General features: G+C 32.9%; 4 protein-coding genes across 11 annotated transcripts in view; 1 reads left to right on the top strand and 3 right to left on the bottom strand.

Moving 5' to 3' along the window:
• Positions 1-26,853, bottom strand: part of LOC126876645 (omega-amidase NIT2-like) — a 63,960-nt gene that overhangs the window by 25,104 nt on the left and 12,003 nt on the right. The window lies entirely within an intron of this gene.
• Positions 43-1,853, bottom strand: LOC126876660 (adrenodoxin-like protein 2, mitochondrial). Its single transcript, XM_050639575.1, has 4 exons — positions 1,558-1,853; positions 1,044-1,156; positions 747-879; positions 43-377 (listed from the first exon to the last, which is right to left on the bottom strand). Exons 1-4 carry the CDS (start codon positions 1,704-1,706, stop codon positions 287-289), a joined length of 486 nt encoding a protein of 161 aa, XP_050495532.1. The 5' UTR covers positions 1,707-1,853; the 3' UTR covers positions 43-286.
• LOC126876657 (survival motor neuron protein-like) lies at positions 1,305-4,612 on the top strand. 4 transcript variants are annotated; one of them, XM_050639570.1, is made up of 5 exons: positions 1,305-1,497; positions 3,088-3,270; positions 3,396-3,510; positions 3,900-4,367; positions 4,436-4,612. In XM_050639570.1, exons 1-4 carry the CDS (start codon positions 1,417-1,419, stop codon positions 4,160-4,162), a joined length of 642 nt encoding a protein of 213 aa, XP_050495527.1. In that variant the 5' UTR covers positions 1,305-1,416; the 3' UTR covers positions 4,163-4,367; positions 4,436-4,612. The 4 variants fall into 4 exon arrangements, with proteins under 4 accessions (XP_050495527.1, XP_050495530.1, XP_050495529.1 ...); XM_050639573.1 differs by lacking the exon at positions 1,305-1,497 and adding an exon at positions 1,840-1,959; XM_050639572.1 differs by lacking the exon at positions 1,305-1,497 and adding an exon at positions 2,856-2,898.
• Positions 4,598-8,777, bottom strand: LOC126876649 (katanin p60 ATPase-containing subunit A-like 2). 5 transcript variants are annotated; one of them, XM_050639554.1, is made up of 8 exons: positions 8,660-8,777; positions 8,289-8,359; positions 8,159-8,215; positions 7,675-7,872; positions 7,269-7,557; positions 6,725-7,082; positions 6,337-6,536; positions 4,598-6,186 (listed from the first exon to the last, which is right to left on the bottom strand). In XM_050639554.1, exons 1-6 carry the CDS (start codon positions 8,720-8,722, stop codon positions 6,801-6,803), a joined length of 960 nt encoding a protein of 319 aa, XP_050495511.1. In that variant the 5' UTR covers positions 8,723-8,777; the 3' UTR covers positions 4,598-6,186; positions 6,337-6,536; positions 6,725-6,800. The 5 variants fall into 5 exon arrangements, with proteins under 5 accessions (XP_050495511.1, XP_050495510.1, XP_050495514.1 ...); XM_050639553.1 differs by having other exon boundaries at positions 6,743-7,082; XM_050639557.1 differs by having other exon boundaries at positions 6,743-7,036.

Raw genomic sequence — 26,853 nt, 5'->3', positions numbered from 1 at the left:
AACGAAAATAATTTAGATGAACGTTTTAAAATTGACACCCTGTATATTAAAAATAAAAGATATATTTTCTTCATAATTGGATAGGCTTTTTACAATGGCAATGTACAAATATCAAAATTGCAATTATACTATATAACATATGTATATATATAAGCTTCACATTTAAACACAAGATTCTTTATTATATTTTTTTAATACCAATATTTTAATAATTATAACAAGGGTTTTTTAACAAGAGATGTATAACATTGTATACAAATTTTCAAAAACCTATAGATAATTTCAGTTATGCTCTTGCATCATTAATTGTTGATGGAACTCTTACCTCAATTCCATCTAGTTCCTTAGACATTACTATTTGACAGCCTAGCCGTGACCTGAAATTAAATATTATATAACTGAATATGTCAATAAATATATTTATTGCTATACAAATTAATACTAATACACAATAAGATTTCTATTTATCCATTTGAAAATCAACATTGTAAATATGCTAATTCCAACATAGATTCGTAATGATTATAGGGTCATAAATAAAAAACTATGAAAATTTATTATAATTTCAGTTTCGTAGTATTCGTAGAGATAGCGATTTGAAATTCTACATTGAGATGCAGATTTCGAAATACCCAATACTAACCTGTTTTTACATAAATTTACAAAGAAAAATTCACTTTATAAAATATTAAAAGGTAATAGAATTAATAATGTGAATGATTTGATACTGATTATTATGAACTCACGTATCTGTTAATTCATATGCTAAATCCAACATGTCTAATTCTTCATCTGTTGGTTTGTCAGGAAGTGCATCATAAACTTCTTTCGAAAATATTAAATGGCACGTACTACAAATTAATGTTCCTTCACAAGCACCTATATCAATTATATTTTAATATTACAACATACTTATATAATAAAGTATCAAAAGTTAAAAATAATAAGAATATTAAACTCGATAAAAATGAAAATTTTCAAATATTTTCTACCTCAAAATTATTTATTTTAAATTAAGTAAATTATGCTTCTTTAAAACATACCATATCCATCTAAATCAATTTCATTATTTACTACTATGTCTAATATAGTATCTCCAACTTTCCCTTTTGCTTTGATTCTCTCTCCACTTGCTTTAACAAACGTTATATTTACTCTGAAAATAATATTTATGAAAGATAAAAATTATCTCAATATAATTATTTTCCTTATTTTTTGTGTTTCTTCAATTAATCTTCTCTTAATTATACCTTAATTATATGTATCACTTATGATAATAGAAATAATTTAAAAATAAGATATACTTGTCTTAATAATACATAAATAAAATTCGTATATCATATATTTATAACAGTGTTATATTTTTAGTTGTTCACTGTCAATGTTGTTCTTATTAATACTATGTTATTTTTCTAGATGTTATACTCCTACAAAGAGAAAAATTTCTTAGACATTATTATTAGCATTATTATTTTGACACCAATTTTATATTGGAAGGTAAGTACTGAAATTCTATTAAAAAAAGAAGGAAAGCACAAGAAAATTTGTATCACTTACTCTTGTTTTTCTGAAAGTGGTTGCGTGGTCGATATTCCTCTTGTTGCCTGCAAAAAGGGTAACGTTGTGTTGCTTGTATATTTTGAATAATTTGATGCAATACCGAGAATTGATCTCGAAAATTTTTGTAATTGATTTACTAACGCCATTCCACTGTCATAAATATCATGAGTATGGGACACCCTGACCGAACATCAGATAAGTATTGCGGAAAATATCAATTGTAGATCAATTGTACTTTGTACAGAAACTTTCACGGCATTCTTCGGCTGCTATACTGCCGACGTTCCTTTACTGTGATAGGTTATAAAACGGTTCCTAACACAAGTGACGTATCTCTACCGGACACGTGCTCTTCGGGCCACACGTTTTATGATACAAGACCAGCAAAATGATCAATATGTAATTTTACATATCTTACATTTTTTCCAAATGAAATATTGTTTTTATTAAACGTTTAAAACCTCAGGCAACATTTATTTCATCTGATTTCAGTTTTACAAATATATATCTATAATACATATCTGTATAAATTACGGTCTGGTTATATCAAACAGGGACCGACACTCGCTAGGGAAAACTGCCCAAAAATTGAATCGTAAAAACCAATATGAAAGACAACAAATTTCTCGTTCTGCGGAACAAATAGAAATGAGCAGAGTATCTTTATCTTTATCTGAGACATTCAAAGCGTATCACGCATACGCTAAACCTGAAGAAAACTTTCTTGTCTTCCATGTTCATTTTTCCCTTTTCATTTCCATATAGAAGAAACCATATAGAGGTTTCTTCTATATTTATTTATATGTTCGTGATTGATGCTATTGACAACATACAACTAAGGGGAAATACGAATAGTAATAAATAGATGTATAATTCATTATGCAATTTTATAGAATTAAATCTTATTTATCTTCAGATATAAAAACTATATTTACCAGCTGAAACACTAACGCATATGCAGTATAATATAATCTACTTAACAATCTCGTTTTAGTTATAATATGTGATTAATTCTTTTGCTATTTCGCTATAAACAGTTTTTTGTGCATACAATATTTTTTTATAGTATTCTAATATATTGTTAGATATTGTAAAGAAAGTAAAATACAGTTATTGAAGTGTGGGAACATTCAATGTTAACCTTGCTTCAAAAAATAATCTTTCGAATGAATGGGGAATAGATTTTTAGTATTATAGTTGGTATAATGTCATCATTGTTTACAATGTGTTAGAGTTAAAGAAATGAGACAAATTAATATTTCAGAAGCAAATTCAATATTTAAATATGATATGAATGATGATGATATGAATGTTCTTTTTATACGAGGAAATGGAAACGTATGTATGGTAATGGAAACGTAATGGTTTTAACATTATTTTAGTACAAGATCTTAGCATAATAGTAATTAACAGTATCCATTACCTTTTAGTCAATTTTTGAAAAATGACATATATGATAATTTGCAATAGTTTGATAATAAAATACTTGTATCGATATTAATAACGTATAATTTGCTATCTCAAAAGGATACAGACACAGCCAATGATAATGTTTGGGACGATAGTGCATTAATAGAAGCATATGATAAAGCAATAAATTTAGCAAAAGAAGAAGTTATCAAGCGAATGGGAATGGATGTTGGAAATTCTCAACCGAAAGAAAACCTACAAAATCTTAAGCAGCCTAAACACGCAAGTAAATTACACAAGGTTGTGATTTTGATAGAATATTACAAATTTGATACAGAATATTATTAAATATATTGATTAGGAAGCAAATTATTTTATTTTGCTATTTACTTATATTTATTTGTATACACATCTTTTCTCTATAGAAATGGATCATAGGAGCACCTTGTCGTGCAATATACTCAGAGGATGGAGAAATTTATGAAGCTATAATATCAAAAATTTACGAAAACAATGGCACGTGTGTTGTAAAATTTGTAGGTAATACCTTTAGCATGATGGTTATGTCAATTAAGAAATGTACTAAAAATACATATATATATATGAAGTAAAGGCTTTCGCATAGTCTATCACAGTGTCATTCAGCAGGTTCTTAACTCGGCAGGAGTACCTGTCAATGTCTATGGAGAGACCCGTGGGATATAGGGTCATGAACCATAAACATGCATGTTACTTATTGTTCATTATTAGCTGCTTGGAATATAATTCTCCTCATTAGACGAGTGATTATTACTACATATATCAAGGCAAACATTTATACATATACATTTATGCATGGGAAATTCTAGTACATTGCCTGTAAGGACAGTAACTGAATGTCACTCAGCCATTCTATTAAATGACAAAAATTTCTTTTACTCTGTGTTTAGGCTATGGTAATACAGAGAAAGTCGAGTTGAGTTCTCTTTTAGAATCAGAAGGTTTGCAAAGTCAAATAGCACAACAAAAGAAAGCTTTGGAAGAGAAATTCAATGAAGAGAACGACGAGACTTGTGAGACTAATTTTTCTACAAATGTAAATTCGAAAAAATATAATGTAGAAAAAATGGATTGTGCACATCACTTCATATCGGGACCATCTTTCAATTCGATGACTGATATAATGCCACCTGCACCTCCTTTACCACCATAATTAATGGCCGAGTAAGTACAATTTAAAAATTCTAATGAAATGCTGAATACTTCTAATATTAATAAGTAATTTGGAATAAGTTTAACATTTTATTTGGAAAAAAAAAAATACGAAATTTTAATAAAATGTACTAGATTACCAGATAATGATACAGACGCACTTTCAAGTATGTTGATGTCATGGTATATTAGTGGTTTTCACACAGGTAATTATTTCATATAAGTATTTTATTGTATATTAAATTTTCAATGGACTATGTTATTTCTTTTGTAGGTTATTATCATGGTTTGAAACAAGCAAGAAACAATCAAGAGAACAGGAAGAAGTGTTGATTATATCAATTTTTTCAATAACAATATAACGATAATATAAGATATAATAAAATATAAAACTCATTGTATTTATTTACTTCAATTATTTGAAATAAAGAACAGCTTTATTTTCATATAAGACTTTATTTTTTTAAAAATAATTACTAAGATAAGAAAAACTAAAAAACATATTTTTGATAAAATACACTCACATATATATGTCGGGTTATCATTAGGATTTAAGGCGCGTAATGATCCTTCGTTTGAATTAGCCATTGTTTTACGAAACAGAGAATATATTTACGCGAATAAACAAGATTTTACAAAATATTATGAATAATGAGTTTAATAAATAATAAGATTAACAAACGATAAGTTTAACTAATAATTAGATTAAAGATTAATAAGTTTAACGAACAATAAGAGGAACGAATAATATGTCTTACGAATAATGAATTTAACGTATAATGAGATTAACGATCGATAGGTTTCACGAATAATGAATTTAATTAACGCTATTAACAATGTTCCGGGGTTCAAACGAATCCACGGTCAACGGGATAACTCTTTACTATGTGTAGAATAATTTTAAACACAGAATACAATTGCTGAGACACTCGGTAAATTGCTCGATGTATCACTTTCCAAGGCGATCACACGAATGAATATCTGATGAAAATCTTTTTCGCTATCCGACTGCATTTGTTTGTTATATGCTCGCTGGAAACATCGAGAAGGTTCCAATCGTTGTTGCTAGGCAATTTCTGTCAAAAGTTTGTTGTATACTCTTTGGAAACATCGAGAAAGATTCAAACGCCGTTACTAGGCAGTTTCTGTCTGGAGATTGATTCCTAATACAACGTGTGTCCCATTATATCGACATCTCTAAAGTACAATTCTATGCGATTTCTAGGGAGAACAATACAACCGATCCACACCTTCGTCAGGCAAAACGTTTATCCCGTGACCGTGGCTACGTTCGGCGACCAGTTGTCACCTCGAACTCACTTTCGCTTTCACAAATATCAAACAATTACAAATGACAATTGCTTAATTACAGTTATGATAAAATCTAGGCTAAAGCATTAGAAGGCTTCCTCAAAATTGCAAAGGGAAGGCTCCGGTTTTCCTTTCATCTCCGACATATATAATACAAGGATATAATACAACCGAACATTTTAAACTTAGCCTATAGCGTGTGCGCGCACACACACGCACACACACATGACACACACGACACACATGCGCGCACACACATGCGCGCATACACACATGCACACACATGCGAATGATTTCTCGAACGATAATCCATTTATTTATATTTTTCAATATCTGTCATTACGATTGCGTATTTATTTGTTCCGCGTATCATATTTATCTATTTGCATAACTGTAGGTGACATTTTTTTTAACAATTTTGCTAATATTTCATAACTTTTTAATTCATATTTCAAAGTGGTAACAGGTGTTTCTTTCTTTTCAAGTCTCCTCCATATCGGGCTTATTTCTAGTAGCCACGCTTGCTTACAAAGCAATTTTATATCTGCACAAGAATATCTTTCAGTACATTTTACTATGTGGTTTACAATATCTGTATTTTCTAATAAGTGGTTGCTAAGGTATAATTTGAATATACCAAGTCGAGCAACTTCATTGGGTAATGATACGTATATTTGCTTTTCGAGACGCCTGAGTAAAGCTGCATCAATGCCCCTAATAACATATTTACAATAAATATTATCGTTCTATTATACTAATAATAATGAAGGAATACTTCAAACAACACAATAACATATTTGGAATTTGGAGAAATATTACGATATTTTCTACTTAGAAAACATTGAAATAACGTGATATACGTACCAAGGGGAATTAGTTGTAGCCAGAAGAACTACATTAGAATTCTCATTAGACACTAATCCATCCAATCTAGAAAGAAGTTCTGATCTGAATCTCTTTGCAGGTTCAGACAATATACAGTCTCCTTTATTTGTGGCGATCCAGTCAATCTCGTCGATAAAAATAATTGTAGGCGAATGACTATAGGCAAGTTCAAATAAAACCTGTTCAGTTTAACAAATGTATTATTCATTAAATATTATATTCGAAATTCCTTAAATTCATTGCCTCATCGCGAATATGATATCATTTCGTTTTCCAAACAACTATTCTATTTATATATAAATGACGAAAAATAAAAATTTTATACCTAGAATCTCTCCTTCATAGACAAAGGAACAAAGAAACTTACATAGACAAAGCAACTTACACGTATATACTTCTCGGAATCGCCTCTCCATTTGCTGACCAATCAGCTGGCAGTTATGTTAAAAAAGGTGCAATGGCATTCTGTCGCGACTGCCTTCGCTAACTTCGTTTTCCCTGTTTTGTATATTTCTTGTAAACACGTACAGAAATGAAAAGAATACGAGTATCTTACCTGTATCAGGTGGGCCGTACAGCAAAATACCTTTCCATGGGGAAAACGGGCCATCAAAAGAGATAGGATACTTAAGGGGATACACAACGGCCTCCTTAACAGCGGTTTTACATTCTTCTAGGCCTATAACGTCATCCCAATGTACATTTAATTTGTTTACTACGATCTCCTGTGACGATACAAAGATATACAAAGATAAAATGGCGTCTTCTCTATATTAAGTAAGCGTTACGTAATTTGATATTTGAAGCGTTACCGAAATCACGTCATCGTCGATATACGTTGGACGATTTATCGACGGGAATTTTATCGTTTAAAAGCTTTACGATACGTATATTAATCGAAAATAACTTACGCATGAGACGTCCTCAGCAATCTTTCGTAATTCCGTATTATCTGAATAAAGCTTTTCAATGCATTTCAATATCTTCGATTGCATGGATTGTTCCATTGGGACGTTAAATAGCTCTTCTGATGAACGTCCATCACTCTCATTGGGGAATATTGACGTCACTGTCATTGCGAGATTAATATGATTCGTATTGTCATCAGTTATCTTCTGCTGTAGATTCGTCTCTTTCACAGGCTCACTTCTCGCTTGTTTACTAAAAGATTTGGCTTTTGTCTCAATACTTCTACAAACACTGGATCATATTGTAATACGATACGTTGAATTTGATACGTTGAATACGATACCGTTGAATAGGATACACGTTGAATACCGTTTAAGTTTAATATCGTTAAATAATTTAAATTCTTACGTTTTGCTTGCATTTGTCACTTCCCTCGTCATTTCCCTTCCAGTTATTTTCTTACACAATATGGGATATTTTTGAAATTTCATCTTGTAATAATTTTCATACTCTGCAACGATAATTTCCAAATCGATGTTGTCGCAGACCCGATGTTCGGGAGACAGACGAGCTTCCCGGAATAATACATCGCTAATGTCTATATACCTAAAAAAATGTAGTTTTTAATTAATTATAGTTTTTAACTGATTAAAAATATTTTTCGCAATGACTGAACACTATAAGATAACCATCAAACAACTGTTTTATCTCTAGGTAAGACGGGCAAAAGAATGTATTTACTATATAAATCCTCGAAGATAATTTCTTGTCTTCTGCTCTTTAATTTCCAATTTTTAGATGGATAAGAATAATTTGAATTTATATTTCATATATTTGTTTATAACTAGTTAATCTACATTATCGATTGAGTTATTCTTAACTACTGAATTACCGATGTCGAATTTTCAAATTTGGTTTCGCCTTCTCTTTCCACGATGTCCACTGATTTCTATTTCGATTGGTCACTGACACTATTCAAGAGAATTGGAACTAGGAATATATTTTAATTATAATATACTCACCCATTGTGTTCCAAATAATCACATACAAGGTATAATATGTTGCGATGACGTTCCGAAATACGACTCTCCTCCTAATATAATTATTTTTTCATTACAATAATATAAGTTTTTTCATGTAATTTTTTGTTACATTTGCGAATTCAACGAGTTACACATGATTTTTCATGAAACACGAACGTTAAAAATATTTGATACAGCCTAATTATAAAAATTGTTAGAAGCAAAAGTCATAGATACTATGTGCGAGTATCGCATGAAACGAACAGCTATTAAGAGAACTGCAGCAATATTACAAATCAAATAACAAAACACACACGTCTGTGACGTGGAAATTCTAAAATCTAAAATCTAAAATCTAGAATATTCCTTACCTTTTTTCGCAGATTATAAAATATCTTATTCATACTACCTTGCATCGATAAATCACCGTTCATAGTGACACTTTCAAATCGCCTATCGTTTCTCAATGGATACGAGAATTTCCGTTTATTACTTTAAAAACAACCCGTCCATTACGTTTCTCTTAAAAAATTCTTTCAACTCCGTTGAAAACCGTGCATCAAACAAGAGACAAACGATTTGTTGCCATGGAAATGTTTGGTTCACACATAAGCAACGCACAAATATAATGATAGAATAGCTGAGTGTGTGTACTGTATAGTAAGATGGATGCAACATGGAAATAGAAAGAGAACACCATGTATAGATACTTCCTGTCCTTGTTTAATCAGGCATGCACACTAGTGGACACTGACGCTGCTCGTATACCGCTGTTACATATTTCCTGTACAAGCGCGCGTCATTAGACAAGGACGGAACATCCTCTCTCTACTTCTCTATCGCGTTTTTAGTTCGCTCACGCGCTCTGTACTTATATCTATTACATTTCCACCATAAGCAGCGGCCGTGCAGTGACTTACAAAAGTTCCGAACGGTTCCATCCTGGGCGGACGGTTAATTGCGTTCGATACTTCGAGACAGGAAGGTGAGTACAGAATCGCTCCTCTTAGTACTCTTATTAGAAGTGTTATCATCGAATATAAGTTTTTTCAATAAATTCTTATCGTTTTACAATCTTTCTAGAATACAATGACGTCAGCAATCGATCATTTTCGCGAATTTATTGTAAATTAATTGGGGGAATATCTGGAGTTCTTTATCGGTTTCGACTGTAAAATCAGCAACTATTCGAATTTTTCATTCATAATTGTGACGTTTTCGACTCTTCCGTTGCCAAGACCCCCTTGAGAGATTTTTGGCACGTTCCATCACCCTTGTTAAACGAGTGCACATTGGTGGATATATTGATTTTAAAAACCAATACGTGAACGAGGTTTATTATCTCACTGGAACAAAGAAATCCGTTTTATTCGCGAATTTTCCGTGTTTCTTCTTAATTTTCGTGAGTGTCTGGTGCGGAGCATTATTTGAATGAACTTTTCATCGTTCAGATTATATTTCGTTTAAAAAGATTGAAATTGATGTCGAGAAGAAATGAAACAAGGTGCTCGGGCATTCCATCGTTTCCCGGGGAAAGAGAAATATGAAAAAAACGGTCGTTCTTCCTTCTGCCATTTTCGTCCATTACCAAAATGGTATGACCCAAATGTCCCGGGCCGTGAATCAATCAAGCGAATTTTGAATAATTTTTGAATAATATCCAGTTAATAATTTGTGAAACAAATTAATTTCATTTTATTGTTGGAAACAAATTAGTTGGATTTTTCTTTCTTTAGCAGTTTTCGCCGGAGTTGACCTGACGTGCTACTTCAGTTTCCATCTTCGCTTCTCGAAACTTCCAACGTCCTTGGTGTTGGAGTCTCCTTGTCCAGGTGAGTACATAGCTTCTAGATACTCGTCGCTGTTCATCCTTACGAGCCTCTCGAGCTTTAGTTGTCAATTGTTATCGTTAAAGGAAGAGAAGCTCGCGACAGATGTTATCGAACAAATCGTTTCTTCTCGAAAAGTTCGAACTTGTTCGTTGCGTTTGAATATATATGGACGGACGCCATTTTTCATGACATCTTCATGATTTGTCATGTCGTGAGTATAGCTTCTGACTACCACATGTTTGTGATTTAACCACTTGTGAAATTTGACCACTATACCGTGATAGAAAAATATTTCCAATGAATTATAAATATTTTACATTGTGAATTATAAATATTTGTTACAAATTATATCGTACTTGAGGTGAAAATGAACCATATATCTGCTTATGGAATACGAGGTAGTAAATCATTCGAAACATAATAACGATTAATTAAGCACATATACAATAACGTTTACGAATGAATATTGCGAATTATTGTATGGCTTTAATGCGGTATTTAATGTTTTGATTGCGGTCTTTGAAATGGTATCATAGGTGCTGATATAATATCGCGCGAAAAAGGAAAGACCAGTGGTTAATATTGCAGGTGCACCAGTGCGTTGCGCTCGTCGGGGGTGGTTTTGACGCCGGTGCCGAGGAGAGACGCAGAACGTGTTCGATCGACCCGCGAACGTAGCCCGTGCTCATACTGCGACAGAGTTCGTTTCAGTTAGGCTCAGTCGCTGTTTGTCCGTCGACAGCGTATAGTCGCGTCGGCCTACGATTCCTTTTTTCTTCTTGTTTCTTGCGAACTCTCTCGCAACAGCCGTTCTATACGTACGCCGCCAGTATATCGCGTGATCATCGTTCCCGTTGCTTCCCTTACCCTCTCACGTCCTTCGAAGAAGACCACCCTTTGGTTTTTCCTTGTTTGGAGGGAATTCATCGCTCGGACACATGGACTGCGAAGCACGAGGGTTGATCGAGGCATCAGCGTGATGTACTTTTCAGGTTTCATATTTTCTCTATGATACTTTCTAAGGAGAATTTGAAAGATATACATTTTTAGGAAATAAAGGTTTTTATGGAGTCATCGATAGGTTAGAATTTAATTAACTCTCTTATAACAGGTATTCCAATTTTTTAATATATAAATTTAGTTTCCTCTATGGTGTTAGAGAACACAATGCGGGCATTTTATGATATAACGAATATATTCGTATATATTTTAGTTTATTCATTCGTCAAATTTCCCTAGTAGGCCGGCCTGCAGCTCACATGCAGCACTTAGTAAAAATTTGTTTTGTTAGAGGTTGGCTATTCTTCTTGCTATAAGAATATCGTGAAGTCGTATCATATGATAAAGCACCTTCTGAAAGCTAGATGCTCGATAACGAGCCTAATGATTCTCGGTAGTTTGTAATGTCAAGCTTTGAATTGGCGAGATCGCTCTGCTGTCAAACGGCCGTCCAGCGGCGACCACATTCTTTAACCACGTTCAAGGGGTATATCACGCTACAGAAACCATCAAAGGGTTTGCAAGTTAGTTGCCTTTTAGAAGTGGGGCAGTTGGTTGTTACATGTAATCCGTAGTTGCTGGCTGTTCTCCTTAGTCGCCATACATCATAGAGACGACAGTTATAGTCGCCAGTTGTCCTTGCTAATGGTTGCTTGTTGTCGCTAGTTAGTTCTCGTTATCGTTATGTATTCCATCAATCACGCGAAATTTAACGTATGGGAATTTATTCTTCTTTATTCTTTCTGTAGGGAGATTTTTTAAGACGAGGAAAATATAGAATATTTTAAGACGACGGTAAGGTTTGAATTTAAGTAACTGTTTTATGATACAACAAAGTGGAAAGACGATTTAATTTTATAAAGTTTAGGGTAATTTTTTAAAAAACTTCGAATTTAAAAGATTCAAATAGATATCTTAAACGTAATTAAACCCTCCATATCGTAAGAAATTAAATGAAACTGCGCAACAAAGTTGATACATTTAATGTATTATTTTAAACATTTATTTAAAAACATTTATTTAAAATTTAAGTGTAGGCGTCGACGCGCGCGCGCCATTCGAAGCATTTGTCAGTTCGTTACATCTGCGGTAAAAGTTGTAACTACGAAGAAGCTTAACATATGGTGCGTCTCAAGACGACAGTAAAAAGTATTAAGAGATTTTTCGAGATTTTTTCTTTTAAGTTTCCAAGTACTTTTTCTATTTAACTTCTTTTTTTTTTTGTTGCATTTTCTAACAATATTCGATAAATAGAGACGAAATATGACAGTTCTTAGTTCGGGGATTTATTGGTTCGAAAGTTACTTGAAAAGTGTTTCTGGAGTTCGTGCGGTTAATACTTTTAAACTTTTACCGAGTACGACTTATTCCGTATGGCTGGACAAATCTTTGTTGATACTGTAAGCGTAACTGTAAGCGTCCGGATATTGTCTTGTGGAGATAGAAAAATACACGAAGTATTGATTGAACTACATATTTTTTTAATTCTTTTTTAATTCTTTTAGTTCTTCATATATTGATAATAAAACGATATTCCGCTACTTTGAGCACAATATAGTAATGTTTAAATAAATAATAAAATTTACGCATTTCGTCTTCATGCGTCGATAAGAAAATGCAAAAAAAGTTAAAGAAAGATGATGCGCAGACGCGAAGTTTAGTCAGCAATAATATTTAAAACCTCTAAAATATATTGTACACATTTATTTGCAAATAAGCTCAATGAAATTGAACTGTAACTGTGTTTCCAATAATGTCTTCGATGTATTGCTCGCCATTATGTCGGATTAACAGCTCTAAGTGATCGACCTTAATCACTAAATGTCGGCCGTGATTCAGTGGTATAGCTTTACATATGACGGACATCGCAGGCGCTTGTAAGACGTCCATTGTGAAACGTTTCCAATAGCACCGTTTATGCACCGTTTATGTGATGGTGAAATCTGAATATATATATCGCTGAAATATATATCGCTTATCACTTGAGTCTGACACGATCGTTTTTAAATAGAATCACAATTTTTTATTCTTTACAAAATCAGTCTTTAAAGATTATGTGCAAATAAAATAGATAAATAGATAAATGGTTGTAGAAACTTATAAAACAGATATTACAAGTATATCTAAATAAATGATATATTTATAAATTGTAATATTTGATCTAAAGTTTAAATAAATAAAAGAGATACTCGTGACTTACAATAAACGTATTTTTTTTTTCAATTTTTAAACAAAGCAAAAGTGGATAACAATTTTTCAAAATGTAAAAATCAACACAATGGTTGGTTTCTTTAATTAATCAATAACGTTTAAAGTTAATTAATGTCCAGAGTGGTTTGTACATTTTGTATTTCGCCGTATTTCAACGTTCGATGTGTAAATAGAACTTGATGCCTGAAATATCGAAAAAATAATTAAATCCGATCGTTCCGTCGAATTTGCAAATTGTATACTCGTGTAAAATCGAGTGCGCTTGTGTATGCTGATACGAAAAGTGGTAGTATATTTTTCTTTTTTCGATTATCGTTATCACTTTTTGTGTGGAAAAATTAATTCCGTGAAATGGAAGTGCAATCAATACGGCTTATCACGAAATAATAGCACAACGACGGTACATATTGGTATTGACGTCAGCTTCACAAAATTTCCCGAGTATCGCGGTCGACTATTTGGGTTAAGAATTCATTTTCAAGGTTCTACAAGCACGAGTATCTTATGGATATGAAATTTTCAGTGTACATTTTAATAACCATATTCCATATTGCATGCTGCGGTCCAAGAAAAATCCGCAGTTAATATTCTGCTAATCCCTGCTGCTTTTAAAGACCATAAGTAGTCGTCCGTAAGGTTTAAAAGATTTCGAGTAGATTTGTATTACGTATTTTATCTTCTAATTTTTAAAGAGAGGATCGTGTTTAATTAATTGAAAATGACGAAACTGTAATGGGACATTATTATCAAATATTAAACGTGGTTCCATTGGGTACTTTTATGGTCTTTGCGAGATATATATGCATTATACGTTGCTATTGGCAACGCGTAGCGATGAACGATGGAGAGCAATACCTTCGTTATCTCGTCTCGGTTGTGTACATATCAGTAATGCACAGTACTCGTACTAAATATCTTACAAATTCCATACAGATTTTCAGATTAGTTTCGAATAATACCAACACGACCATGATAGTCACAGTACAGTATTAAATGGTGCCACTATGCATAATACACTCCTAAAATGTTTCTACAAATATATTTGTCCGAATATTTTTGTCAGCTACTATATCCTAACCACGATTTATTAAACAATATATAGATTTAAAAAAGAATATATAACGACATTACTTGTTTAGGCTAGATTGGTTTAACTTGTATAGTTTTAGTAACTGTGTAAGATCAAACAAGAACTTATCGTTAGTTTGGCGAGATTTGATTACACGAAGCAACATAATTGCTTTGAAACTCAGGACAGAAAACAATGTCAACCGGTAGACGCGTTTGTCTGGTGAACGTGTAACGCGTGAATAATAGATAGCGACAATCACGCGAACGCTAGTTACAGCTGACTTGGCTTACATTGTAGCATTCAAACTAGAGTATACGAGCCGTAAGCACTATTGAAAGTTCAAAGGCCGACTAGTGAGCTTCATCCTATCTCATTTTTTAATCAGGCGATGGATCGACGAATCGTATTGATTTCGAGGATTATTATAGTTCTGTGGAAATTTTAAAGCGCGGTTTGTCTAATCTTGTCTCGTTAGCTACAGACTCTTTGGCGAGCAGCCTGAAACTTGATCCAGTTTCGAGAAAATGAAAAATTCGTTTCTTCTCTTTGCTTCCCTGTTCCTTCTTTCCTCCTTTTTCCCTTTTTACATCGCGTTAAGACCCGTTAAATAATATTGACTGCCGTGGACGCTGGCTGAGAAGTGCACTTTATAACTAGCTTTAAAATCACTGACGTCGATGAGGACAAAGGTAAGTTAGAGGGTCATTTATCTGAGCTGGTGTTATTCGACCTGAACTCTGCAGCTTTTCACAGTTTCTTTCGTTTTTCTTTTAAGAGCAGAGATGTTAACTGGTCTCTTGTTACGTGTAAGAAAGTACGTGTATGTACTAAAGCTTATTTATCACCAATTGGTTGCTCAAAGTCGAGATATACATACCTATATTATATTAATACGTTACAGAAGATTACGCGTTAGTTAGCTTATGAGAATTTATAGTGTGTCACAGATCACAAAAGCAGAATGACTACTTTTTCATAAACGATATATGTATATGAATTGAAAGTTTAACTATTACGTCACATACTTCTCTCGATAAACGTCGTCGAGTGCATATTGTTAAAGAATATTAGCCATTTGAATTCAATAGTTTCGAAGATACTAATGCTTCTGTGAAGTTTTTGCAGGCTGTTAATTTTTTATTCAGATACTACAAATTTTAAATAACTTCGATTAGAAATAAAAATCACATTACATTAACGCGTAGAATGTAACGTAACGTAGATAATGTAAATATAAATTATATTACAAGGAAACAATACGGTAATTGTAGGTAATGTGAAACATTCTGGTTAAAATTGCATCCTTTGAAGGCTAGGACACACAGTACTTACGAAGTAGATTAAGTAGCAAATGGGGTACTTAAGAAAATTCATGTTGTCATTGTTTAATAAACATCTTCAGCTAATAGCTTTCTGCAAAAGCTGGTTTAAGTTATGCTAGCTTATTCCTTATTAATTGCAATTATATTGTTCGTATCTCCTAGAGGATTAACAATCCATTTTTATAATGGATAATAAAAGTAAATTCCTATTAGGTTGTCCCAAGTTTCTTTCGCTTTATAAAGAAATGACAGTTATGTTATTCTATATTATTTTATATTAAATTGGAAAAGTGCTAAAATATTTGATAAAAATGTTAAGAAATTCTGATATTGATTTAAGCGTATCGATTTATCTGCTCTTCATATTTGATCAAACAGAAATTGTTAATTATGATTTCCACTTAAAAGCGGATTGCATATTATGAGGATAAATTATCAAATTCATCTCTAATATACACATTAGAGAATCATTCATAGCCGTAATCCTGTTTACCGCTAACATTCCTGGTACTCAATCATTCATTAGGAGACTGCTCTAGCCGCACAGAATACACCTGTAAATAATTAATCGCCATTAATATTCCATCGACTTTTGAAAATCCCTCATGTGATCTATTTCATGCGATGAGAATATGTATAAATTGAGATTGTGATCGACCATCCTCAGTCGGATAAATCGAGTGATTCAAATTATAACACAAAAAAAAGTTAAAACTAGTTACATTATCTTTTTCAACTTTTATGTATTATTTGGCGGAAGAAACTTTGGTAATTAGTAAGTAAAGTTCACCTCCTTAATGTTAATGATTTTAATATGTTATTAAGCTCAAAGTTCTAAGGAATTTTCTATATATATATACATATACATAACTGTGTGCGTATATATATAATATACGTATAACAGCCAAAGTTCAGCTCTCAAGTGTACGCAAAACTTTTATGTTCATTTTACGCTATACCAGTATGTTTCATGAATTTGTTTGCTAACAGTATCGAAACAAATAACAAGCAGAGGACGAGCTATTCATGAATTGTTTTGCCAGCGTGTACGCTCCCAATATTTTCTATTTGAGAAAACATACTTGTTGCTATTGCAACTACAAATATTTTTACAGTCGACGCTTTTGCCGTGAATCATTGGCTAACATGTAAAATCGAGAAAAAACATGGTTTATTGTGATGGAAATGTGGAAAACCGCAAAACCGATATAGAAGGGAAAATAAAGGAAAGGAAGGTAGGGATAAGTAGAAGCTTGGGGCCAAGTTTAATTCACTGAAACCGAGCTGCTTGTATTATCACAAAACAAAATTGCCAGTACGTCATTTCCGTACTCTCGTCCTCGCGAAAATGGTTTTGCTCGTGAAGAAAAAAACGAAGAGACAGGGAAGAGAGGAAAAAGCAAACGGAGAGCGCTTTTAAAAAGCTGGCGAACCGTGTGTTACCACAACGAGACACGCGGTGCTATTTGTCGCTTTAAATTGTGTCGCAACTCGTTTTTGAGATCTTTGCCAGGGATGCGTTAAAACACGCTGCAAATATATTTCTGGCTTTTCTGGGGTTTAACTGAAATATGACAAATAACGTTGTAAAACATATGTACTTATGACTTACAGAGTAATTGAGTGTACAAAATATAATAGCCAGCGATTTAGGGCTTTAAAAGATCAAAAGAAAAGAAAAGAAAAGAAAAGAAAAGAAAAGAAAAGAAAAGAAAAGAAAAGAAAAGAAAAGAAAAGAAAAGAAAAGAAAAGAAAAGAAAAGAAAAGAAAAGAAAAGAAAAGAAAAGAAAAGAAAAGAAAAGAAAAGAAAAGAAAAGAAAAGAAAAGAAAAGAAAAGAAAAGAAAAGAAAAGAAAAGAAAAGAAAAGAAAAGAAAAGAAAAGAAAAGAAAAGAAAAGAAAAGAAAAGAAAAGAAAAGAAAAGAAAAGAAAAGAAAAGAAAAGAAAAGAAAAGAAAAGAAAAGAAAAGAAAAGAAAAGAAAAGAAAAGAAAAGAAAAGAAAAGAAAAGAAAAGAAAAGAAAAGAAAAGAAAAGAAAAGAAAAGAAAAGAAAAGAAAAGAAAAGAAAAGAAAAGAAAAGAAAAGAAAAGAAAAGAAAAGAAAAGAAAAGAAGAAAGATAATATGTTGCGGCAGTTTAAGTCGATCTAAGAAAATAGATAACGGGAGGGGGGGGGGGGGGAGGGCAAAGCTAGTTAATCTGGAAAGAATCCAAGCGTCAATTTCAAGCATTTACAGAGAATCAAGCGGGCTGGTTAAGGTCGTGAGTTGAGCAATTATCCCGCGTTAGGTTCAATCAGGTTAGTCCCACGCGAAATTGATCCAACCATGCGAAAACGAGTGTATTCTGATTTCTGTTGCAGATACTTTTGGATTGTTCATTTGTTTCCGCTTGTCATCGAAATTTTTTACCAACAATGAACGTGTACGTGAAAGCACTCATAATTGCGGCAATCATAATAGTGTCGGTTCTTCTTTATATTTTCCAGTTTGTAAAGATTGGTAAGTTGATACTGATTAATTATGCGATCGAAATCCTATATAATGGCTACAAAAAATATTTGCATCATTATTCTCGTTTCCTAATGAATCGCTGTTTTAATCAAGTTTTATATTGCATCAAATTTCTGTAGTTACACGAAAGTACTAAATTATAGAAAACTTGATATACACGGATTTAATTAATTGATAAATTAGCCAATATATAGGCATTATTATTTATTATATTATATATTATAGGCATTATATATTAGTAATGTATATATACACTTTTGAATTTTAGCCTTCTTAGCCTTCTATTCTTATATCCTTTAAACGTGATTTCAAGCTACAAGCTACTTTAACTCAAATAGCTCGATTTCAAGTTCTAACGTATACTGTAAAGCACACTTGCGAAGTGAAACAGTAAACACGATATGAAAACTCTCTCCCCAGTAAGAAATCGAATATCCAATTTCAATCGTGCTTCATCGATGAAGCATCAATGCTACGTAAAAGCATCGTGGCAGCCGCAATGCGGATCCGTTGAACAAAAATTTCCTGGCGCGATCGTTTTCGTAACGCTATTAGCCGTTTCAGTATCAGGGATGTTTTAAAAATCCGTATCGGATTGTACCATGAAGCGCAATAGCGCTTCGTTTATTTATTTACGAGAAGTGCCGATCAACTCGATTGCACTGCTCTTTTTTTTTTGTCGAAACATACCGTTCAACGCGTTCACGCTTCACTTCATCAGCTATATCAGAAACGTTACACTAAAGAGTCAAAAGGTTGCCAAATATTCGTGCTTTACCTTTTGTTTGTGTGACGTTCTGTAATTGGTTTTCCAATTCAAGAGGTAATTTATACATTAGTTTTTTCTTTATTTGGTTTACGATTATTTGAAAGAAAAGTAATTACGAGAGGAAACTCTGATAGACTAGCGGCAAGCTACGTTCGGAACCGAGCGCGTTGTGAATTGACAATCGTAACCAAACATCGCGACACAGTTCACCACACTACGTGTACAGCATGATCACGCTGAGTGGCGTTGAAACGGTTAACGTAACTGCGCGTACGACCGCCGAATGGCAAAGATATTGAAGCTGAGAATCGTTTTCAGATGTTACAAACAGCTGTGTTGACTTTCAAGGAGAAACCATTCGACATGATCTTACGTTTGAGCCGGGACCTTCGGTTTGCAGTTTCTGCACCTGCTATAATTCGAGGCTGAAGTGGTGCCAGTCGATCGTATGCGACCCGCCCGTAGTGAGTATATGCTCATTACTTAAACACTTAACACAACCAGAGAGAAACTAAAGCACACCGTTAACGCTTGCACGCTGGTCGTTAAAGCACATGCTACGCGAATAGGGTACACAACGATTCATCTAACTTGCCTTGAATTACTTTTACAAAGAGAAACATGGACAGGAATAATTTTTTGTTACGAGTCGTTTAATTTATTCGTTCGTTAGAACGATTGGTCTGACAAATTCAAAGTCTTGTTCCGTATAAATATTTTTAAACAAGTACGTCATAAGCTTTGTATATTTTTTTTATCGCAACGAAACTGTTCAGAGAAATGTTGAAATTATTAATTACAAAAGAAGACATTTACGTTGTAAAAATGTTAGCGAAAACATTTGTGAAAAAGTTACTTTGTTATAAATTCTACAAAAAGAAATATTGAAAATCACGCGCCATTTATTCAGTTGCACGTATGAAAAGTATTTTGCATTCGCGCAAAAGAATCCCTTAAGGATACATATTTTATAATAATTGGAGTGTCAAAGTTATTACGCGGATTGGCGTATACGTGCCTTTTAATGAAACTAGGTTATTCATTTGTTATTCGTTCCTAACTTTCAACTTTATGATTTTTGCGGAATAAAATTTTATATTCCGGTTCAGTTTATAAATGATTCATTTTGAATTTAATAAAATTAGAGTTACAGCAGTGCAATTTAATAAAGAACAAATAATCATTTGTACTTTATTAAAATGTTCTTTTAGCGTCTCGTTTTAATATTTCTCTAATAATATTTTGTTAACCGTTATATTTAAATGAAGGTTTTCAAAGCAGAGACGTACTTTAACGTAGGAAATGGACGTACATTTATAATGAGAGTTCAGAAGCAAAAATATTTCATACAAAAATAAATATTCCCCATGTAAATAGGTGTAAATAGCTACGTTATGACTTTTATATGTATCTAACGTTTTTCCATGCAAGCTAACGTATATTTGCTTCTTCGCTTCTTCGCTTCTGAGTAGTAAAACCTGGCATTCATGCGGTTGATAGGTAGTTACGCGCTGACAACGAAAAACATAAAATGAATAAAAAGCATGAGCCATCCTATAAAAAAAATAAAGCTGCTTTTATCTTTCATTATATATTCGTCAGAATATTGTTAATAAATATTTAAGTTCAGATTTCAGCTTAAATAAATGCATAGGATTGGACATTTATTTATATATGTATCTGTGAACGCTTTTTGACATAAAATTTTTATAACGACTAAAATGACATATTCCGATATTAAATTAATTTGATGAGAATAAAAACTGAATTTTTTAAACGAGATTTTGTATGAAGTTACATTTATTGGGAAAAATTCATTCTTTTATAATATGATAAAACGAGACTCATAGTCTGTATAAATCATTTCATGGAATATTATGTGTATGTACATGTGTTCTACGCTTTTATTATAAAAATGCTAAATGAACATAACGATCAAACGCATCGACAAATGCATTGAACATATCGATTGTTATTTTGAAAAATTGATTATCTTTTATTTGTTTCGAACTACAAATTGATTGAGACATTCGTGTTTGCTAAATTGCGAATTTAACGCAATGAAGTCGTCTGAATCCCTTGCGAGCATGTAAATATAGCGTCGAATTAACAGGTCAATTACTTGAGGTTGGAACTGAAAGAAAGAGAAAGATGGAGGAGGTCTTGCCTTTGAATGCTGGACACTTCTAAAGCCCACAGTTCGCTGAAATTGCCAGAGAATTCAATTAAATGGCAAATTAAACCATTGAACTGAATTTGTTTCCAATCGTGAGCTTGGAGGTTCTACCCTTTGAATTTTTAAACCAGTCACCCTTCTTTTGTACGTATGGTAACGAATATAATTCATAAACTAATGAAGTGTGTAATTCAATTGAAAGCTCTTTTCACTGAATCCAGTTTAGACTAAGAAAAATGATATAATAACGAAATTATCAATTTACAATTTATAGAGCGTATACTTTATTCGAAAGTGAAGTTTATTACTGCAAATATTAGTTGGCTATTTATAGCCTGTTTGAAAAGGTGATTTAATTTCGATTGATTTTCGATAAGTTTTTGTTGGTTTACTCAGGTTAATTAATCTCCAATAAAATAGAAATACCAATCCGGTAGTATAATTGCTTTCTTGCTTATTACCTTTTTACTAATTAGCGATGCACGATTCCAGACCAGTAAATATTTTTCCATCGGGAGAAGTCAGGTCGAGAGATGCAAGATTTATACGCTCGTTCTGTCAGTTATCCCAGTGTCTGTTACGCGATAGAAAATGAACGAACTGAATAATAAATGCATTATCGGCATGAAGATTGCTTGATGTAGGCCACCGCTTTTTTTTCTATCCTTCCGATACCATTTTTCTTTTTTTTTTTTTTTTTTGCGAAACACTTTGCTAGTCGTGAGAAGCAGCAATTCCCTTCTGCGAATCAATTACGGTTCACGAGAAATTGTATTATAGCCTGGAACGTATTCAAATTATCTTCAATTATTCTCGGCTGTTTCCATTTCCATTCGTCTCTTACGTAAGTACTCGTTTGATGTACGTACATAGTGAGACAATAATCGTTAACACCTTTAATGTCTTCAGTATTATAGAATAAGACGCGAAAATACCTGAAACCTGACTTTTAGATTCGCGAGACTCTATAAGGCTTCGAAAGTCTCTTGTTTCAGGCCGAATAAAAAATTGTAGATGAAGAATTACATTGCGAGGTCTGTTAAGGAAAATTTTAAATCGTATCGTTGTAATAGGATTATTTCAGCGAGGGAAATTACGTGTTGCGTGCGAAGCCACGAGCTTTCTTTCAGGCTAATATACATAATTGTCCTATCGAACTTTCCATCTAAACCGTTGCGCTCACACGTGGATTTTGCATTTCAATTTTCTTACTTACAGTCCAGTCCAGTGAGACCAAGTTAAATTTTTCAGCCCTCCGAGGTAGAATATGTTTTATAGAGAGACGTACAACGCCATGAAGGGGAGACAGATCAATAAATTGGGTTATCTTTAAATTACTGACAATCATTTCATCGACGCGGTTTCACCGACACCGAGTCCCCCGGCAACGTCTGTCAAAGCTTATTTACCGATACACTGAAATCAACCACAATCATTTTACCGACCTCTTCCTTTGCTGACAGTTATTATACTCGCTGTCATATGTTATCGTTGATTATACATCTTTATTTACAAATTCGTTCCTGTGTATAACGAAACAAAGGAAGAAACGAAAATGATACGTTTCATGACGCATTGTTAAATTATTAATTAACGAGAGTTACATATCTACATGAATGCTTTGAAATGTCAGTTATAATTCATGAAAATGGATACAAGCCATTTTACTATACATAAATAGAATTATAAAGACATGTTACGTACTAATGCTTTTACGAAATATATTTCTGTATACGTTTGACGTTTCTGTATTATTCCTTATGTGCTTTCTGCTCTTGTGTTTAGCTCGTCGGAAGTAAAAATACGTTAAGCGAATCAGCTAATCTATTCGAGCGTTTCAACGGCTCAGTCTTCTCTTATGCAACTACCAAAAGAGAAGATAAGTCTTTGGTTATACAACATTTCATAACGTCCAAAGTAACGGGGCACTAATTAGTTGAAACTTTAAGACAGACCAGATATCAGTCATCGTCCGTAAATACATTTATTACGATCGTTTAAAGTTTAAAGAAACACCGTTATAAAATCGTAATACGAGACAAAGCGATTCAGAACTCGAATTCATTTGTTGGAACGACGCCATGGGCAAAAGTAGATAATGGAAAACTTTCTTCCAAAGACCATTTGATAGCGCCGACGTAATCAAGAGTGTGACGATATTGCCAGAGACGTTTCTGCAAATAGAAGACTAACTTATTTACGAATTGCCGTAACACGATTGCCGCTGGTAGTATGGTTAGTAATCGCTTTATTGAATTTTCGCTTGATGTGACATCGTCGAGAGTTTCTAGCGAAATTCTTCTCCCTGTAAAACTATGTTTCTACAGCAATGGCTGTAATTTTCGAGTTACCGTTTGCGAAGAAATCTTTTTCTTTGTTACGTGTAATAGATTATTTTTAAGTTTTAAGTTTTAAATTACATTGGTAACCTTCTATAATTTATTACTCGAAGGTGGTAATTTTTTCTTAAATAGTTTGTTTTTCCTATAATTTATTATAATATATTTTACTACAGAATCCTCAAAAACATGATGTATGTATATATATCCTGAAATATTATCAGTCTATTGTCGAGTTATAGAACATTATGGAAATTGCCAATTAAAGTCATAAAAAACAAAAAATAAGGAAGTTCGTTAAAATATGTGATTTTCCAATCAAGATATAGAATTTATTCGAGTAATATAGATTACGGTAGAGATGGTGACGGTAACAATGAGTGGACTGATTCTTCGTGCGAAAACAAATTGGAAGCGCAGAGGGATGTATTGTTTCAGCGAATATCGATTTTAAAGCACGGTTTTAAAGTACGTGTGCGTTTGACTAGGTGTGTTAATTAATATTGCTGTCTGATTTTCGATATGTAAATACAATATCTACATATCTTTAAACTTATGATAATTGAACTAACAATTTTTTTAAATTTAAATTAAACATGATAATTGAACTAACAATTTTTTTAAATTTAAATTAATATTTATCCTTTTAAATGCAACAATTTTTTTTAATAATAACTTCACGCGTAAGTCAGCTGCGCACATATTTGATCGTTCTTTAAAGCTTGAATCTCTGCGAAGAGAAAAAATCTTTCAACCAACAAGAACTGGTTCTACGTTTTCTATCCATTTCCTTCCAGATAAATCTCTCTCTATCTAAAATCCTTATTTCCGTATTTCCTTGAAAAGGTTAAAGTCGTTTTGTATAAAATCCAACGTAGAGAAGAAGGAAAATCCGCAAAAGATTCTTTCAGCTTTCCCTATGTTTGAGCTCGAATCAAAGCAATCCTATTCCCAATAGGGTGACTATGCGTTTAACTTCTCATAGAATCTCTCTGATTCCGTGTGATACCTTCGGTGTTTTTGAAGTATGTAATTGATGTCGTAACGTCGACGCTTTGCAGTGCGAATTCAATTTTGAGTTGCAATTTCCCTGTTTGCGTGGCAAAAGCATAAAATCGATAAACACGTTTTCTTTGCCGATGGCGCACTGTAAATATAAATATTTGAATAAATATCGCGAATTTCATGTTGCTAAAAGATTTATACTATTTATTCGTAAATAACTGTTGGATATGTTTAAGTTGAAACCACTGCATTAGGTCTTTTTTCTTGTTTAAAATTATTTGTATTGGTAAATTGAATGAAAGTTCTAACATGTAATTTGTTCTTCTCTTATAAATAGTTTACGGAGGATAAAGCGTGGGTAACTCACGACTGTCGCGATCATGACACTATACATACCTATGTATAGCACGTATACTAAGCTAACTAAAATAGCAAGTCAGAGAAATGGAAACTTAGGAAAATCTAAAGGAAGATAAAACGTTCGAGCCTTGCCAGGAATATAAGATGCTAAGTAATCTTCCTAAGTAATCTCCTCCAGCTTTTTCTAGTTTGATCAATAATTATTAGTACATGTTAGGAAAATAAATAGAATTTTTGTTCTCAAGCGAGGTATAATTTAAATTTTGTATGTACACAAAAATGTTAAATATCTGTAATAAACATGGTATAATCAATTTTTTTACATAAAATTATATTGTATAGGCTATTGTTATTTAAACATTTTAAATTGGATGAAGGAAAAAAATGACGCAAATAAAACGTAGGACATTTTAATTAAAGAGACTAATATAGAGATTTATCTACTTAACTGTGATTAAATCATCTCCACTTAACGCTCTACCTCTTCTATTAATTATGCTTCGTTAAACTATGATTACAGAGGATGGGTTTTTTGATAAAATGACATTCTGACAAATATATATAGATCGATATATATATAGATATAGATAGACAAATATATAGATTCTTACAACAGTAGTTATGAATGAACAGTAGTTATTGTATCAATTTCGTTCTTCAGAAGCTTCATTTGTGAAAAGACAATTCGCCAGAATATGGATTCACTGTAGTTATAGCTGTAGGATTTCAATCTAGTTGACAGACTTGCTTTACGTAGAGAATATCTGTCTCTTGTTCTACCTTATCGCGATTCTCTCCTCATCTTATACGCTTTGTCGAGCAAAGTAATATTGGCATATATCTCGGCTCTGGTTACAATCATTAGTTTCCGCCTAAACGGTTAGAATCACATAGCTCGCGCTCTACTCTCGTTTATTCAACATTCAGGCCATATGGTCGCATGCGACGAGTTTTATGTTAATTCCGACCGATTACAATACCTTTCTTTCGTTTACAAGGAACGACGAGACTGGCAGTTGCGTGATTTCCAATGCAAAAGCCGCGATATCTGCACGATAACCTAACCTCAACCGATTTTGTTGTACTATTCTTATGTGGACTTCGTTTGTACCACAACTTCGTCGTAACAAAAATAGAATACGTAGAACACGGCATTCCGTTATGCGATATTGTCGATTCCTAACATCCGAAAAATCAGAGATAATTTTTTCCCTACAGTTGTACATTTGTGTGAAAAATTACGAACGTAAAGTTGTTTGGTGCATGCACAGTCCTCCCCTCCCCTGCATTTGCGTGGACATGCTAGAAAGATTCACTTTTCCACGGTGAAACTGTATGAAATGTATTATAATTTCATTTTTACAAAGGTCGAACATCCTACTATGCATAAATTTAATATTAATATAAGCAGGTTTCGTGTTAAGTATTACATCTGACGTATAAGCACACGTGTGTACGAGCCTTGGTTTTAAATGTCTTATAGTAGACACCGAAAAGATTATTGAGTTGGATATCTGACTCAACATCAATATTTTACTAGGAGATAACATGTTAAGAACACGTTGGTGGATGGCATGGGAGATGATGAATGAAGACATACTTCTGTGAGATACATAAAATAGTAGTCAGAACGTATTTTGGCGCTTGGGGACAGCAACAGCTGGTGATACTGTCATACACCTCCATTTATAAACTTTCGAAAATCGATGTGACCTTCAAACTTTAGTGTATTCTGTTTCACAGCACAAAATGTTTCCGAAACGTACGTTTATTGTTACAATGAACTTGACTAATGGCTCTGAAATACTATCCTTGAAAAAACAATGGGGGAATTGGAGCAAAAAAAAGAAGGAAATAAACAAAGACCTTGTTGGTTCGTAAAAATAAAATATGCTACAGGAAAAACTTTTTCCAACGGATTGAGATGCGACGAGCTTTAAAAGCTATGACGCGAATCGAGCGTTTGTCTAC

Source organism: Bombus huntii, unplaced genomic scaffold, assembly GCF_024542735.1.
Source record: "Bombus huntii isolate Logan2020A unplaced genomic scaffold, iyBomHunt1.1 ctg00000089.1, whole genome shotgun sequence".
Taxonomy (NCBI): Eukaryota; Metazoa; Arthropoda; class Insecta; order Hymenoptera; family Apidae; genus Bombus; species Bombus huntii.
The sequence above is the reverse complement of the archived record's forward strand: the minus strand, read 5'-3'. Positions and strand labels throughout refer to the sequence as shown.